Source organism: Aythya marila (genome assembly GCF_965140915.1).
Source record: "Aythya marila genome assembly, chromosome: 2".
Lineage (NCBI taxonomy): Eukaryota > Metazoa > Chordata > Aves > Anseriformes > Anatidae > Aythya > Aythya marila.
Window position 1 is genome coordinate 127,756,141 of NC_139043.1, and position 17,791 is coordinate 127,773,931.

Consider the following 17,791-nt stretch of genomic DNA (forward strand, 5'->3'; position numbering starts at 1 on the left):
AGCAATGATAACTGCAGCGCTTTCCTTTAGGAAGTGGGGATTTAGGGTGCTGTGGGTCAAGACGCACTCAGACCAAGGCACCAAATCTGCATTTTCTGTGTGCTAAAGCATGAGATTGCACAAAGGCTTTGCTTTTTAATGTGTACCTGCATAAGTTCCCTGTATTGACTGATGGTGCTTGCTGTCACTGCGTGCGTGTAACAACTCTTCTGGGTCTGCAGCACGCTGCAGATTTCTGGATTTAGTGATACGGGATGTACCAATGGGATTTGGGGGGATAGCGGGAAGACCTGCAAAGGAATCCCATGCACTTTGGGGATGCCGACTCTTTATTACCCTCTCACCGCGCCACATGATGCCCCGTGCTCTTTTCTCCCTGATTTATCACAAAAAAAAATATCACTGATGCTGTAAACCCTAACACGCAGGCATAGCTTAGGATTCATCACCCCAGCCTGCAAAAACCTCCTTGGGGCCCAAATCCCAACGACCAGCTTCGCACCGGAGGAGAAGTAGGAGGAGGAGGAGGAGGAGGAGGAGGAAGGAGAGGAGGAGGAGGAGGAGGCCGGGCAGCACCGCGGCGTGCCCGCTCTTGTCACGGCCGCCGCGGGCGGGTCTCGCCGGGCGGGGGCTCGGCGGGGAAGGGGCCGGGGCGCGGCGGGCGCCCCATTGGCTGTGCCCGGCCCCACACGGCCGCGGCCCGGCCATAAAGCCGCCCGCGGGGCCGCTGCCGCCCGTCCGCCGCCCGCCGCAGCCCCGCCGACAACCCCGCCGGAGCCGCCGCCGCTTTTGCCGCTGCCGCCATGGCCATCGATGCGTTTTTAGGCAAATGGTGCCTCGTCTCCAGCGAGGGCTTCGAGGAGTACATGAAGGAGCTGGGTAAGGGCACAGGGGCTCGCCGCACGCCGGCAGGGCTCTGTCCAAGGTCCGCGGACGGGGGGGCTGCAGGGAGGCGGCGGCGCTATTTTATTTTATTTTATATTTTATTTTATTTTATTTTACCCATTTTATTTTTATTTTTTTTTATTCCATTCCATTTTGTTCCATCCCATTCCATTCCATTTTATTTATTTATTTTTATTTTTTTTGCACCGTAATGGCTCGGGGGCAGCTGCCCATCCCCTGCAGCCTGCGCGCCCCCTGCCCCCCCCGCAGCCCTGCTGCATCCCCAGGGAGGCACCGCGGGTGTCTCCGAGAGACCCCCGGCAGATCGGCTGCCCGCAGGTACCCTGAGCATTGCCACCGGCTGCTTGTGCCCTTCTGTATCTCAAGGGGATGTCCCCGGCTTGCCATCCCCAGCTCCAGGTTGCTGTATGTTTTGCAACACCGAGTTACTGAATCAAGAGCAGGGCTGACACTGGCAGCCGCCTCTGTGAGCATCCTGGCCAACAGGTGGTAGAAACACTGTGGTGTTCATGTAGCCCAGAAGCTGTGATTTTCTGCTGAAAGCTAGGATACTTTCTCAGGAGGTGGAAGATTTTTGCCTTGAATGTCTTTGGAGGGAGGAGAGGAAGGAATTTAGGTCACGCACAAATACAAAAGGCATCACTGCATTTGTGCTCTGCAGAAAGCAGGGGCTGTAAGCGCACTTTGTGAGAGACCTGTCAATGTGTGATAGGTATGATCTGAGATAACCCTCTGGATTAAGCCCTGTGGGAGACTTTAGTGGAGGAAATTCAAGAATGTAAAGCTCTGCTCAGTTCATCAGGATGCTGCGGTGCTCGCGTCTGGTGGCCGGGGCCGGGCATGTGCCCAAACTGCAACTTCAAAGTAGAAATTAAGTGCTGCAACTACAGAGCACCTCCCATGTGTAGGCAGCAAGTGAGTTTGTTTGTGTTCAGATGGCAATCTTAAACCAGTCACTTTTCTGTTTTACAGTTGCAATTTAGGCAAGTAAGCTTACTCCAAGTCATCCTTTAGGAACCAGTCCTTTATTGGATCTCACCCTTGCTGACTACTTAGGAAACTGCCTTTGATCCTATTGAGACACACTATAAATGGGATTCTGCAGGTTCTGCTCACTTTGTGTAAAAATGTTCAAGGATAAAGGAGTGTGAATTTCACTCCTTGCCATATGGAGAAAATTACTTGGCTCATCTCTGTTTAGTCGGATTTCAAGGCGTAGCTGGTCAAATAACTCACTGATGGCTGTGGACTGGACAACGGCAAAGGGATGGGTGGGGGACACCGCGCCAGTAACTTCCAGTTCCATGCACAAAACCTGGACTGAGGAGGACTGTTTTTTGCTCTGCAGGCTGACGCTTACATCATTATTCATTCCTTGAATCTGAGCTGATTCTGGAGAAGCAGTGTCTGGGAATTTCTTCCTTAATTTCACCTTCCAAGGAAACTGTAATCTTTGTTGTGTGGACTCAGCCCCCACCCGAGTATGCTGCACACTCCAGTGGAGTGCTGTGCTGTATCTGACAGCATTCCTAACCACGCCAATTGCAGAGCACGGATGTTCGCTGACTTGGTAGCACTTTCTGCTCTGTTTGGTTGCTTATCAATTCTTGGTTCAGGATCTACACTTTCCAGTTTAATGGAGTCTAGTTTGTTGCCTGAGCACCCTCTTACTGATTTCTTCACCCTTCAGATCAAAAAGACTCAAGCAAAGCACTCAAACAGGGCACACAGAGGCTGAGGGAGGGTGAATCTCTTTTTGCTGAAGGGTTTTGAGAACAACTGTCTCCAGATGTCTCCCTTAATGTGCCGAATTTTCAGTCATTTGCAAAGGTCATTTCTCTCAAGGTCCTTTTTTCTTTTTTTTTTTTTTCCCTGCTCCCATAATTTGCCTGCAAGCAGGATTTCACATGATGGGAGTATTCTAATTCAGAAGCCTATATTTTGGAGACAGGATGTAGAGGATGAAATCTTATTAAAACTCACATGCTTGTAATTGTGTATAGCGTGATTGAAGAGTGTATCTTGAGTAAGTTGAAATAAATACATGAGTGGATTCACCAGTCAGTTAATTCTCTAGAATTTTTAAAACATTCAGAACTGAAAGGAAACACTTATGTTACTTTATGCTTTTGTCTTTGTTTTCCTGTTCATTGCACATTTCTGTTTGTAAAAAATTATTGCTGAGTTCTGGTACATCAGGCAATCTTTGATAAGGCGAAATAGATTTAACCTTATCTCTTTGAGGAAGCAGAGGAATAACCATGCAAATATGCTTTTTTTCCCTTCCCCATTAATGGATAATTTGAAACATCCTTTTTCTTTGTGACTCTTGAGCTTTGATTTTCAAGGGTACTTAAATGACTAAATGGGAATTAGGTGTTTGAACTGTTGTGTGGTCCGAAGCCTTATAGGGTTTAACTGACTTTGTGACACTTGGTGCCTCTTGCCTTGCAGGTGTGGGTATGGCCATGAGAAAAATGGGAAGCATGGCCAAACCAGATGTTTACATTATTAAGGATGGAGATACAATCACCGTAAAAACAGAAAGCACCTTCAAAACTTCACAGTTCAGCTTCAAGCTTGGTGAGAAGTTTGAGGAAAGTACATTAGATGGCAGAAAAACTCAGGTCAGTATATTAGATTTTCTGTTGAATAAACACAATTCTTTGAGTGTTTCATAGATGAAGATACTGTTTAAAAGTCAGCTTTTACATCCATACTAACAATGCTTTATTTGATGAACAGCTGTCACTGTAAGTCTCATTGAAATCAATTAATGTTTTTTTTCTGGATTAAGCAATTTCCAAAGAGGGAAAATGCTGAAGCTAGTCATGTCTTCTGTATTTTGTTGTTTTCAATTTGTTAGGCAAGCACTGTGTTAGTAAAACCAATAGACATTTAAATCCATGTTAAAGCCAAATGCCACTTTATTTGAAGCCTATGGAAAAAATCCCATTGATGTTTAATCAGAGGCAATTCAACCCTACAGTTAACCTGACCGCTCAGTCTCTACTATTTGCATAACAAGAGCTTGGTTCAGTGTGCAGGGGTTACACACCAGGCATAAATGTGAATCACAGTTCCTAATCACCAGTTTTAGAAGGCAAAAAGGCTTCTCTCTGCACTGAGTGGGGAGCATATTCACCCAAAAGGAGGTTAACAACAAAGAAGTCCTCAAATATGTCTCTTTTCTTCTTGTGTGACTGCTGTGTATGTACCATTTCCCCCCACCTTCAATGCCATTCTGGCAATTCATCTGTTTTTGCAAGATCAGATAAATGTTACACAAAAGCTCAAAGCCCATGGACAAAGCAATGAACAGAGAACATCATTTGCTCTTGTTAATTGAAATCAAGCATGCTGTCAAAGGTCTGTTGCATGCAGGAATGTGTCAGAGTAGTGAATGAACAGTGAGCTAATGTAAGAAGAGGATCAATAAAAATATAAGATAATATCCCAGCTTTGTACATGACAATGACAAAATTACTATTGAGTGAGCCGGGGTGGGATTTTTTCCTTTGGATTAAAGTGTTAGAAAACATCAGCCTTCATCAAATGCCATGGGTAAGATATTGAGTCTTGGGTTCTTTATTTCAGACGCTTATCAACTTAAAAGATGATGGGTCATTGATCCAGGAACAGGAGTGGGATGGCAAGAAGACCATAATAACACGGAAACTTGTGGATGGACAGTTGGTGGTGGTGAGTTCAGTCTCGCTTTCTCATCCTTGAGTGCTGTTTGCCGATAGCCTGAGAAGTAACTCTAAAAGATCTTTCAGCTGCAGCCTTTTTCCTTGTATTCTGTACCAAGGCAAATTAATCAATTAATTTCTTTATCTTCTAGGAATGTGACATGAATGGTGTCAAGTGTATTAGAGTCTACCAGAAGGCGTGAGGACGTCTTCATATTCAGTAGGAACTTGCTACAAACAACTCAGTTCAGTGGACAGAGCTCCTTTACACTCCATAATTTCCTTTTCCCCGTTTTCTAGTATTTCAATGGACTGAGTAGCTGAGTGCAATCCTTTTTAAAAGCCGTGATGTAACTATTATGTAACTATTCTGAACTTAAGAGGCTATTAAAGAAAATTTTCAAATATATGAAGTGGAAATGTTGTTACTATAGTAGAATTTTAAAGTGAGGTTTTATAAAAACTCAGTTTGGTTTTAGGCTTTGCTACAAACTGTCTTCAGTTCAAGATCATGCCAAGTTTGATAGCAAACAGTTAATAGCAAACTGAATTTTGACCAGCCTTTTCATCTTTAATTACTACGGTATTAAAATTTGAAAAAGAAAAAAGCATTTCAAATTCAGGCTCTACAGTTGTTTCTATCTTGCATGTTAACAAAGTAAATAGAATTTGGTGGGTATAAATAAGAGATAAGCCTTGTTGGTGTTTAAATAGAGGAGTGTATTTTCAGGGGTTGGTTTCTTTTTTTCACGTTTCAAACCCATACATTTCTTATCTGAAGAAATACACATACTGTTGAGCCAATAGATATGATAAACCTAAGTAAACACGTAAGTGCTTTGCTTCAAGGAAGCCTTATTTTGAGAACACTCTTTGTTTTCCTAGCAAAATTCCTATTTCCTGTCTAGTATCATTCTACAAACTCTTAAACAAAATCTACTGAAATACTGCCTAAAACTTAAAGCCTCATTTTATTATTATTATTATTTTAAACTGGCTTGAAACATCTAGAAATGGAGTTTATATGCTTTAAAGTGCCACAATAAATACTCAGAAATATCAGTGTCTTGAGTATTACTTTTACACTGGTTGGGAAATAGAGCCTGTGATGTAAGTAGTTTTCCAAGGAGCTGTCAGGTAGGGCTAAATTAAAAAGTGAAGTTCTGTCACGCCAGACAAACAGGCCCTAATATTGAAACTATTTATAAGCAGGTGATGAGAAGATTTCTAATGACTGGATTCAGAAGTCTGGGGGATCGTGCAATTGTACCCTTCTAGTTTGCAGCATCTGTCATTGCAGAATCTATTGCTACTTCAACCCTACTGATATTTTAGCTGTTTACTGTATACATCTATTACTGAGCTCCCCGTAACAGCAGAAAAATCTGTTTTGTATGTTCATCCTACCCATCAGCAGAGATTGCTTTTCCCATAACTTTAAACAATTGACCTTTTTCATAATTTGCTGAGTATTTGTGAATCATTCCCTCTACCTACCTTGTCTGAAAGAAGTTAGAGAAGGAGCACACCTTGAATTTTTTGTTTTTCACAATCTGTAAAAATACACCAAATAGGAGTGGGAGAATGGATGTAGCTACCATGGCATGATATGAAAATTCTGCCTCCCTCTCAGAAGAAGCAGAGCATTGCTGCTTTAAGCGAGGGCATCACGCCTTCCTTGGGGTCACTGGTCTATCACTTACTGCTACTTGTTTACGCTTCTGATACTCAGTAGTGTTAACTGTTTATATTTCAACAGAATGGAAAAAAACTTCGAATGTCTTTTATAGGACATCCGTTTTGATTATGGTGAGATCATTTCTTGTAAAACAAAAGGCAGAAGAGTATCTTTTTAGAGTTATTTCCTATGGAAACAAGGCTAGTAAAGTCTGTTTAAGTGTATGTGTATTTCCCTGCCCTCTGATTTCAGCCACATGTGAAGTAGAGGCTAGAGGTCCCAAAGATAATTAATCTTCTCCAAATGTCATGAAAATAGGAGGCCTGATGAAGGAGACAGATCATTAAAGTGCCTTGATGATGGAAAGACTGCACAATGGAAGTCACACTGACATTAAATGGAAGAAAAACATTATAAGCCCTCTTGGCAAACATAAGATGTTATTTTAGATATGAAAGTTGACCAGCTGTAATACATATCAACAGGAAGCCAGGATTCTTTAGAACTAATTCTCCACAACTACTTAGGCTAACATATTTGTTTGCTTTATTTTGAAGTTAGCTTCAGCCTATGTTGCTGTTGACTTCAATGTAAGCATACTGTGACCCGGAACTACCATATATGCAACCCATTTGTGTTAAACTAGATCACGTAGATAAAACAACAATAATTTTATAGTACTGCCAGCCACCAAGATTTGTGCTGCTCAATTCTTGAAAATATAATTTATTTCCAAGTTTTTTTCTATTTGTTATTATACAAGCCAATAGTTTCACTCTTTATGAAATTTGTAAACACAATGTTCTCATCAGTGTAAAATAACCAATTGTGCTGAGATTTGCATAACTCTCTGTAGGTCACGATATCATATAAGATGGCCAAAAGCAAGACTTCTGAGAACAAATGAAAGAGAAGAAATTAAGCTTTATCTATCCAGCACTGCTTTATAATCCCACAGAATTAAAGGAAAAGGACACAAGTTTTGGCTAGATATTTTAGTGCATGTTTTTGAAGTTATTTTGGAGCTATAAAAGAAATAGCTTCAGCAAACTGAAGCCGCAAGTAAAACTTGCTCAAAGAGAGGGAAACTTCCATATCAACCTCGATGCATGTTCATTTAAAATAATGAGTAGTGTCTGATCTATATCTTTATGCCTCATTTTCTTCTCAAATTAGGGTAGTTGTGCTGTTTTCGTAGAGTGTCTTTGTTTGTTTGTTTGGTTGGTTGGTTTTTGGGATGATGGTGGTGAAAGTGGGTAAAACTAAATTTTTTAGCAATTTAGATCTGATATTCTGCCTCATAAGGGAAATCTCATGTCTGAGCTTTCCAGGAACACTAATGAAATGGCCCTGTGTTTTGGAAAGAGCATACTGGCTCTATACAATGCTCAGACTATCAAAGATTTTCCTGTTATGGTTTGGTTATATGATTTATTTCAAAATTGTTATCCTATTCTGCCTGCACTCTTTACAATTAATACTGGCCTTTCCTCTTCCTTTCCCCTCCCTACCACACACATGTGCTCCAGATCAAAGTTTTTTTAAAAAAAAACAAGTGATGGAAAATCTCTTAAGTTTTCTGAGGTTGTGGTCCCACTGTTAGCTGTCAGCTGTCCAGAAAAAGGGCAATGATTATTTCTTTAAGTGTGGAAGTCAAGTGTAGGAAGATAGTTTTGCTCTGCCAATGGCTACTTGGGTGATATTAACTATGAAACTCAAACAATCAAAAAAGAAAATGAGTCATTGAATAGGTACTCTATTTTTTTCAGGTTATAGCTTAAAATCTAGTCAATTCTGTTGAGTATAAACAATAAACCATCTTATCTACTGCTGTATAATATTATGTCCATTGTATTTTGTTGTTCATAAGGTGATCCATTCAGAGTAAGTCTTACTGAAGTCAGATGCTGGAAGTAAGCGCTCCATTTCAGCTCAGCCTGGGGTGTCAGTCCATGATGGCACTAACTGTAGGAGGGTTAGTCTCCAGCTCTCCAGGGCATACCTGCAGATTTTACACAAGAAAAATCACGCATTAAACTTTTTTTTTTTTTTTTTTTTTTTTTTTAACAAACGAACTGCCTTATAAAGGGCTTGTATTCTACCTGAAATTGTTTTAGAAAAATAAAAGCAGGAATGTGGGTTCATTCTAATCAAACCTTTGTTGTTGACTCCTTCTCTGTCTGAGTACGTGCTAACAAAATGAATGGATTGGAAAACCCTTCCACTGTGTTGATTACTTGTGCTTGCAGGGAAAAAAAAATCCCACACTGTGATAGTGGGTGGGAGCAAGTTATCGTATATTAATTGTTCTTTGATGCCTTATTTCAGTCCCATTGTTCAGCCCTGGGAGAATTTAGCACTATTTTCATAGATTTTGGAGACATTCCAGCATCTGTATAAACAAATTTTGTCCCATGAATCTCCTTTTCTAGCTTTGGCTTTTCAGCCCTTATACATCAAATTAAGATTTTGTTGACACTTCCCAGAATGGCTTTACTTTATACTATTATTTCAGAGGAAAAGGAAACACTATTAGAGACCACACTCCCAAGAGCAAATTTAGCTTCCTTTCCAACAAAAATGTTTCCAAAATCAATTCTCTACCAGATGGTCTTGATTATATTCTGGACATATTTGTAGGTGAAGTCCACTGTAATTTCAGAAGAAACACAGTTTCAGCAATAAATGTTAAAAGCACAATAGGTTTTAGATACTGCCCTGCAGTATCTACTGCAAAAAATAATAATAATAATAAAAAAAAAATCTACTGAATCCCAAATATTAAGACTTAAAAATAATATATTTGCCATTAATCACAGATGTACACTCTCAAATTCAATGCCAGAAGAGGAATAGTCCAGTCTGAGGGTCACACATCATGGGACTGTCTCCCACATGCATAGCACTCGTTTCCTTCTGAAACTTGTGCTTGGAATCAATGAGTCTACCTTCAGAAAAGACATCAGCTTGTGTCACTAAGGGTGCAGCTCACATTGTTACGCAATGAAAGTGCCAAAGGGAACATCATGGCTTTGGGCACAGTTTACAGGCTGGGCTCATGGTGCAAGGTGGCGTGAGGAGAGAGCTTGCTGCAGCACACCCCAGGGGCATTCTGTGGTTTGATGTCTTCTGGGAATATGCACTTAGGTTATGTACAGTGAGAAGCAGATTTGAAATCATAAAGAAGAGGTCAGCCTATAACTCTTGACTTCAACAGCAACCTTGAACTAAGAGCAGAGTCCATGACAGGGAGTTTCTATAAACACCTGGAGTAAGTGGGCTCTTTAGATACATGGAATGTTGAGTTGAAGGCATATCATGTTGGCCCCTCACTCTAGAAATGATGGCCATGCCTTGGTATGGCTTTGCAATTTAATGTTATGAATAACCCAGTGAAATAAAAGAATAGGATCTATTTCTATTTTATTGCAGATTGAAATTAAGTTAAAATATCATTGATGCTCTCCCTCTCCGAAATGTATAAAGTGGTAATTAATACTGGGATTTGCTCTCAGAACGTTCTATTGTCTCACCTCTACTCATTCTCCTAAATCATGTTGCTTTGTACCAACTTAATGGCATATAAATAACATTCAGAAAATGGGATGTTTCTATTCTTTCACATTTATTTTTTCTCTTGGTGAGATTCAGAATAAAAATGCAATCTGTGTATCTTTAGTGGCAGCACTATTTGAATAATCATTTTCTTTTTGCATAATTCATGGAATATGGTCCCTCTGTTTAACCAGCTTAACTGATGGCTGCTTTTCTGAAACTGACAGAAGAGTAGAAGCCAAGTGATTATAAACAGAAATCACAGATGCTTCAGTCCTCTTTCCCTTTGTCATGTATTTCCACAACACAGTTCATGCTTATCTGAGCCTAAACATTATCCCTCTGGATGTTTGCTTTCTTCATGAAGATTCTTCCTTTTTCCTATTAAATTTAAGATTAACAGGTCTTTTGGATTTAGATTCTGAACACCCAGTTGGCACGATTATTGGAACAAGGATTAAGAAAGATAATAATAAATGTAGCTGCATCTTGCCCAGTCTCTCTCCGCCTCTTTCTCAGTCTGTCTCTCTTTTTTTTTCCATGTGTATGTGTGTGCAGAGGAGCTTTTTTTTTTTTTTTTTTTTTTTTTTTCCAGCACTGAGGGAAAGAAGAAAACTAAGTGTAGAACCTTTCCCTCTGACTACATGCAATGATATCCAAGGCAGACTTTCTGAAATTCTGATTTTAAAGCAGTGTATGGCTGAGCAATATCAGCCCCAGATTAGATGACTGAAAGGCTTAACTGTTCTGCTGTTCTCAGCTGATTGCTGGGAGAAATATGCAGACCTCTGTATGGAAAGGTAACGATGTGCTGCCACAGCACATAGACCATGTGTACTTTGCCTTATGCTTGTTCTGAAACGATTTTAAGCAGAATTTTCTCCAATACTTAGTCTTGCTAGGAAATGAGGTAAAAGTGTAATTTCACAAGAATTGCTTCTCTACTGGATTGATTTTTTGTTTTGTTTTGTTTGTTTTTGTTTTAATAGTGATAGTAATATTTTCTGATTGTGATTTATGATAATCAAATGACTTAAACAATCTGAAAATTGGAGAGACATGGATTTGATGGATGGACCACGTGGGCTGGATGGTTGCACTCAAAGTGTTGTGGTCAATGTCCAGGTGGAGATGAGTGATGAGAGATGTCCCTCAGGGGAGAATATCGAGAATGGTGCTGTTTAAAATCTTTGTTGGTGGCATGGATAGTGAAATTGAGTGTACCATCAGTAAGTCTGTAGATGACACCAAGATGTGCGGTGCACTTGGCATGCTGGAGGGAAGGGATGCCATGCAGAGGGACCTGGACAGGCTTGAGAGGTGGGCCTGTGCAAACCTCATGAAGTTCAACAAGGCCAAGTGCAAGGTCCTGCATCTGGGCTGGGGTAATCCCAAGCACAAATACAGGCTGGGTGAGAAATGGATTGAGAGCAGTAGCTCTAAGGGGAAGGACCTGGGGGTGTTGGCTGATGAGAAGCTTGACATGAACCAGCAATGTGTGCTTGCAGCCCAGAAAGCCAACTGTGTCCTGGGCTGCATCAAAAGCAGCGTGGCCAGCAGGGTGAGGGAGGTGATTGTCCCCCTCTGCTCTGCTCTTGTGAGACCCCATCCGGAGTGCTTCACTGAGCTCTAGGGCCCCCAGAACACAAAGGACATGGACCTGTTAGAGCAAGTTCAGAGGAAGACCAGAAGGATGATCAAGGGGCTGGAGCACCTCTCCTGTGAAGACAGGCTGAGGGAGTTGGGTTTGTTCAGCCTGCAGAAGAGAAGGCTCTGGAAAGACCTTACAGCAGCCTATACCTAAAGGGGACCTACAGGAAAGCTGGGGAGGGACTCTGTGTCAGGGAGTGTAGCGACAGCACAAGGGGGAATGGTTTCTAACTAAACTAGGGTAGGTTTAGATTAGATATAAGGAGGAAGTTCTTTGCTTTGAGGGTGGTGAGGCACTGACACAGGTTGTCCGGAGAAGCTGTGGATGCCCCATCCCTGGAGGTGTTCAAGGCCAGGCTGGATGGAGCTTTGGGCAACCTGGTCTGGTGGGAGGTGTCCTTGCCCATGGCAGGGGGTTTGGAACTAGATGATCTTTAAGGTCCCTTTGAATCCAAACCATTCTGTGATTTTATGATTCTATGAAAAGACTTGGTTCCTTTATTAATCTGTCAGCTAGAGCTTTACAGACCTGGAAAAAGTTTGGTCATATACTAGAACTTGAAAATGTTGGGTTTTGCCTCCAATTCTGAGATTTTTCCTCATAATTTACATCTTTCCCCAGTACTTTATTTTCATCTTTCATATACACCTTGGTTTGGGAAGTTAGTCAATGATATCCTTCCGCGATCAGTGTTTAAGACTTAGTCTATAGGAGGTTCTTAAACTCTTTTGTCCTCACTGGGTCTGTGGAGGAGAGGAGAAAAGGAAAAAATGAGTTTAAAGATTCTATGATTCATTATATGCAAAACAAAATGTCTCAGAAGAAAGATTTCCCCAGAGGTTTTTCTCTATTAAAGAAAGCACAGACCTGAACAATTACCTAACCATGGAAAAGAACATGTACAAAGCCCTTTGGAAAATTTAAAAAATCTTGGATAAAGCTCTACAAATGCAGATTGTCAGCTGTATCTTCCATTCATGTAAACACGGACTGATTTGGGACTGACTGGACACTGGACTGGCTTCGTCACCACTTCTGTGATCAACTATCTTCTTAAACCTAAGCCTTTGCCCCATTTGGAGAGGTTTCTCTGCTCTTGTTACACTCTGCTTTACATTTCAGAATATTAATGCTTTCCCTTAACTTGTTTTATGCATGTTATTGAAGATCTAATTGCTGCTTTGAGGCTGAAGCATACTCAGCTGGATTTCTCAGCTGGATTCCTGCTAAGATCAAGAGCTAAGCGTGTTTATTATAGAGGCACTGATGCTATCTTATGAAGTGACAACCTTCTATATTAATAGAAAGCCTTGCATTGATTCAAGAAGATTGGATTAGGCTTTAGTAACTGAAAGCTCATATAGAAGATCAAGAATAAATGCTTAATTTTAAGATATGTTATTTACTCCTTAAAAACATCCTCCTTGATTTTTGTAATATGGATGATGACAATAGAATTCACTGGGAACACAATCTGAGCAGCAAATAAATTTGGATAGATTCATGTATTTAATCATTTATTCTGATAGGTTGATGGGGCTAATATTTACAAGAGAAATGAGAAATCACCATTGCTAGTATGGTTTTATTATGCTGTCACTGTATTATTCTCGGGGAGGAAAAAAAAAAAAGAGCACTGTGTGGAAATGCAGTAGAGACCAAAATATATTGTATTCACTTGGTGTTCTTCTTATTTAATTACAATATCACAGAGAAAATGTTTCCCTTACATTGTTTATTGGCCTTGAATACTATCAACAGGTATCAGTAGGAAGGATATTAAGTTGCATCTTACAATTACATTTCACTAATACCTTCAGTAATGTTATGAAGACATATAAAAAAGGAAAAAAGTATTTAGGATATATCTCTCTCCCTCTCTCTCTCCTCCCCCCCCCCCCCCCCCCTTTTTTTTTTTTTTTAGTTTAATGTTTTTGTGACATCTTCTGAAGAAAACAACTATAACACACGTTGTACAATATTGTCAATTATCTCATATAGCTGAATAGAAGGCTGGAATTAATTTTTGACTACCCTATACAATGAGGTGTTGCCCTTGCAAGATTTAAATTAATATCACAAAATAAAATACCAAATGCTTACTAAGCAGATCAACTTTCTTTGCATACTAATTTGAATGTAGTTACATCAGAGAGAAAAAAGAAAATGTGATGCTATAGAATACTCTGGAATAGCCGGCTTCTTTTTAACACCTCTCACATTACCAGCAAAATTATGAGTTTTTGTTTTGTTTTGTTTTTATGAGATAACTCCCATGACTTCACCTGTTGCTTTCAAAAGTTGTGCTTGGATGTAATTTGATGTGATTTCAGATATTGTCTGAGAATAATAAGTCACATAAATAAGAATGTGATTTTATTAACACAATTGCTTTTAATGGCCAAGCCAAGAAGAAGCCGTGCAGGTTTTCCTCAGGTAATTTGCATTTATGATTCTATGATTTAATAGGCGCATTTCAGAGGCACACTTACTGTAGGACAGAGAAGCATAACATCTATTTTTATAAACTTGCCTTTCTACCAAATAAAATTGTGTTCATTGAGAGTTCTTATGGACCTGCTAAAAATAACTTGTGTAACAACCGGTGTCTGATTTGTCCAAAAAAACATTACTCGTTAAGACACAGACTCAAAAATACTTAAGGCTCCCGGGAAGTATAAAAACCAAACAAACAAACAAACAAGCAAAACAACAACAATAACAAAAACACCAAAAAAAACATGTAATGTTTAAAGCTTTTTATTTCTGAGTAATTGTCAAGAACAGGTAATCAGTTTGGGCATGCTTCTCTGTCCCCTTTGTACCATTTCACTTGGGGAAAAGACTCTCCAAAAGGAAAATTTGAACATTTTACTGTTTTTGCTCATGTTCTTTCTAGTAGGTTTTAAAGGTCTTCTATTTATTTTCTTTGTGTGACAAGATGAATTCAGTAGAACATATTCAACTTTCCTTTTATATTAGTCCTTTAGTAATTATTATTCCCACTTAAGTAAAAGGGGAATTTATATAGAAGTGTTTATGGATTTTTCCTGTCCTAGTTCTGCATGTTAAATTTATTCTAGATATCCAAATGCCAGTTCAAAGCTGAATGGACCCAGTGCTTAGCTCAGGTAAAACAGAGAAAATGAAGTTGATTATACTCAAGCCAAAAAAGTAATTTAACTTTTCTGGAATGATCCTGAACAAAGCATTTTCTTATATTTTTTTTTAATTTTATTTTTTGTATGCTTTGTAATCACTAGCTCCCTTTCCCACTCATTCTTTTTCTTTTTCTTTTTCTTTTTCTTTTTCTTTTTCTTTTTCTTTTTCTTTTTCTTTTTCTTTTTCTTTTTCTTTTTCTTTTTCTTTTTCTTTCTTTTTCTTTTTCTTTTTCTCCTTTTCCTTTTCCTTTTCCTTTTCCTTTTCCTTTTCCTTTTCCTTTTCCTTTTCCTTTTCCTTTTCCTTTTTCCTTTTCATTTCCCTTTTTCTCTTTTCCTTTTTTCCTTTTCCTTTTCCTTTTCCTTTTCCTTTTCCTTTTTTCTTTTTCCTTTTCCTTTTCCTTTTCCTTTTCCTTTTCCTTTTCCTTTTCCGTTTCCTTTTCCTTTTCCTTTTCCTTTTCCTTTTCCTTTCTTATTTCTTTTCCTCCCTTCCCTTCCCTTCCCTTCCCTTCCCTTCCCTTCCCTTCCCTTCCCTTCCCTTCCCTTCCCTTCCCTTCCCTTCCCTTCCCTTCCCTTCCCTTCCCTTCCCTTCCCTTCCCTTCCCTTCCCTTCCCTTCCCTTCCCTTCCCTATAGTAGTTGCACTAGTTTAACAACATTTATCTAATGGAGATTCCACATCCTTCCTTCATGATGTTTTTCCTATATTGAAGAAAAATGATAGGTTCCTTTCTTTGTTGCAAAGTTTGTCCCTGGCATCTATCCTATAAGCTGATATGGGTGCCAACGTCTGGATTAAGGTTATCTTCTTGCCATTCCTGACAAGTGGACAGTTACTTTGGTGGCAACTCCATCTCTTGAAGAGTTTCTCCTTCCATGGCTTTGTTCCACCTTTCCTACAGGCTCTGTCCATGCACACAAGACATCTCCATCTGGCCATCTTCCATCTGAATTGTTAAAGGGGCAGGGACATTGTTAAAGAAGCAGGGACTGTTATGGTCTTACAATCAACCTGATTGTTTCTCCAGGTTCTGTGTACTCTACGTTTATACAAGGCAGGGTCTAGTTGGACTTGGGTTGTAACACAACATGATGAGGCCGCCCTGGTCACTGGTGGTGCTGTGCCCTACAAAGTGACTGTGCTTGTCTGCTGACCCAACAGGTCATAATTTCTTGGCTTCCCTGCAAGCCTTAGCATTCACATGGGAAAATGACAGTATGGTACTGCGTGGAATGAATCAATCCAGTTTCCATTCTTAACTGCAGTTACACTGTTTAGGGTCAGGATCAAGAAACAGAAATTGTTCTTCAGCAAATCCTGAATAGTTCTACTCCCACCACCAGATATATTACTTTTCCATATGACAAGTATTTACTCCTATCTCTGATGGCATACTGCTTACATCTTCGTTACCAAGGGAGATCCGTTTTCTTCCTGCCATTGTACTAGCAGCAGTCTCACAAAGTATATTTATTTCTCTTACAACCTTCTACAAATGCACACCTAACAATGGTCCCTCAGACAAGCAACTAGAGCTAAGCAGTCCAAGCAAAATGACCATTTGCAAATCTTGAGAGTAGCTTTAGGAGTGACATAAGGTGTCTTGCTCTCATTTATCTTCTAGAGACATAAATCTTGCATTTATTGTAACTCAGACTTTATCCTTGTAGAAATTGTAGAAAACTAGCTATAGACAGGAGTTTTATCATCTGTGGCACACCATGGGGGCTGATCCATCTCACCTAAACTAACCTAAAGCACCCAGCTGAGTTGCTGTGCTCCTGCAGAGGCAGTGGAGAAGGGCAGACATGACCTGGAAATGCCAGCTGGCAGAGTCTGTGGAGTAAACCACCAGCTGCCAAGCCCACTGCAGACACATTTTGTTGTTTTCTGTAGACTTACAGTGGTGCAGTGTAACACCAGAAGCCACGATACAGTAGGATGTACACGTCATACCCATCACCCAACAAATCTCACAGAAGCTGTGTGAATCACACCACGTACACTAATTCATGAGTCACACTAAGTAAGTATAAGCCATGCATATATATATCTGTATTTAATAGGTCTGTTACCTAGCTGTGTGAACCTGTTTAGTTATGAAATAAATTGGTTTTGTTTTGTGATATCCCTTTTTAGACATCTTCTGATGGCATTTTGTGTTAAGGGACAAATGCATAGAAATAGGTACTATAATTAATTTACCTGTCTCTGGGAGAGTTTTGTACTATGTTGGATTCCATTGTTTTGATTTCTTTTGGAGAGTGCTGAAAGCCAGCGCATGTGGTTATCTCCAACATCAAAGGAGCTTTTTCCCAAGAGTCTTCAACACAGGAGGGGCTTGACATTTTGCGTGCTTGAGTCACTAGTCTGGATGACTGATGAATCACAGAATCGCAGAAAGGTTTGGGTTAGAAGGGACCTTAAAGTTCATCGAGTTCCAACCCCCCTACCATGGGCAGGCACACCTCCCACCAGACTACATTGCCCAAAACCCCATCTAGCCTGGCCTTGAGCACCTCCAGGGATGGGGCATCCACAGCTTCTCTGGGCAACCTGTGTCAGTGCTTTGTCCTTGTTACTCCTTGTCCTATCATTTCCTGCCCAAGTAAAAGTTGCTCTCTATTTTTTTTTTCATAAGCCCCCTCTAAGTACTGAAAGAGAAGAGCCTTTGTGGCTGCAAGCAGGTTGTGCCTTTTAAGGTGCAGGCTCCCAGGCAGACAGCCAGCATAGTTTATACTGCCTATCACTGCATCTTACCATGACTCCCAGTTGGCTTGATAAGTATGAGGCAGGTGTCTTGCCTTGATCTTCTCTTTCTACTAAGCTCACACAATGCAAGGGATCTTGCTAGGCTGTTTATAAGGGTCTTCTTCACAGAGCAGACCAGCCCACCTAAGGGTTTGGGAAACATCCACATTTTTCTGTTGAATATAGGGAAAGTCTTCGGTGGCAAGACATTGTTGAAATGTCACATTTCAAGCATGACTATGTTAAGAGCCAACAATAAACTTATCTTTCCCCTTTCCTTCTCTTTCTCTCTCTTTTATTTTTATTTTTTTTATTTTTATTTTTTTTTTCTCCCCAAGATATAGGATTGCCTCAATCAACAGAACTGACCCAACCCAGGTATGCCTTAAGTTGCTCTTGTC

The 17,791-nt window shown here is 40.2% G+C and overlaps 1 protein-coding gene across 1 annotated transcript; it reads left to right on the plus strand.

Moving 5' to 3' along the window:
- The first annotated feature begins 635 nt into the window (after window positions 1-635).
- LOC309875083 (fatty acid-binding protein 5) lies at window positions 636-5,660 on the plus strand. The gene is made up of 4 exons (XM_082754112.1): window positions 636-879; window positions 3,361-3,533; window positions 4,504-4,608; window positions 4,751-5,660. The coding sequence occupies exons 1-4, from the start codon at window positions 804-806 to the stop codon at window positions 4,799-4,801; spliced, it is 405 nt and encodes a 134-aa protein (XP_082610238.1). The 5' UTR covers window positions 636-803; the 3' UTR covers window positions 4,802-5,660.
- Window positions 5,661-17,791: the final 12,131 nt, after the last annotated feature.

Excerpts from the sequence above, each read along its gene's own strand:
- LOC309875083 (XM_082754112.1), top strand. The coding sequence starts at position 804 with ATGGCCATCGATGCGTTTTTAGGCAAATGGTGCCTCGTCTCCAGCGAG. Across the intron at positions 880-3,360 it reads GGAGTACATGAAGGAGCTGG|GTGTGGGTATGGCCATGAGA; the intron begins GTAAGGGCACAG and ends CTTGCCTTGCAG. Across the intron at positions 3,534-4,503 it reads TAGATGGCAGAAAAACTCAG|ACGCTTATCAACTTAAAAGA; the intron begins GTCAGTATATTA and ends TCTTTATTTCAG.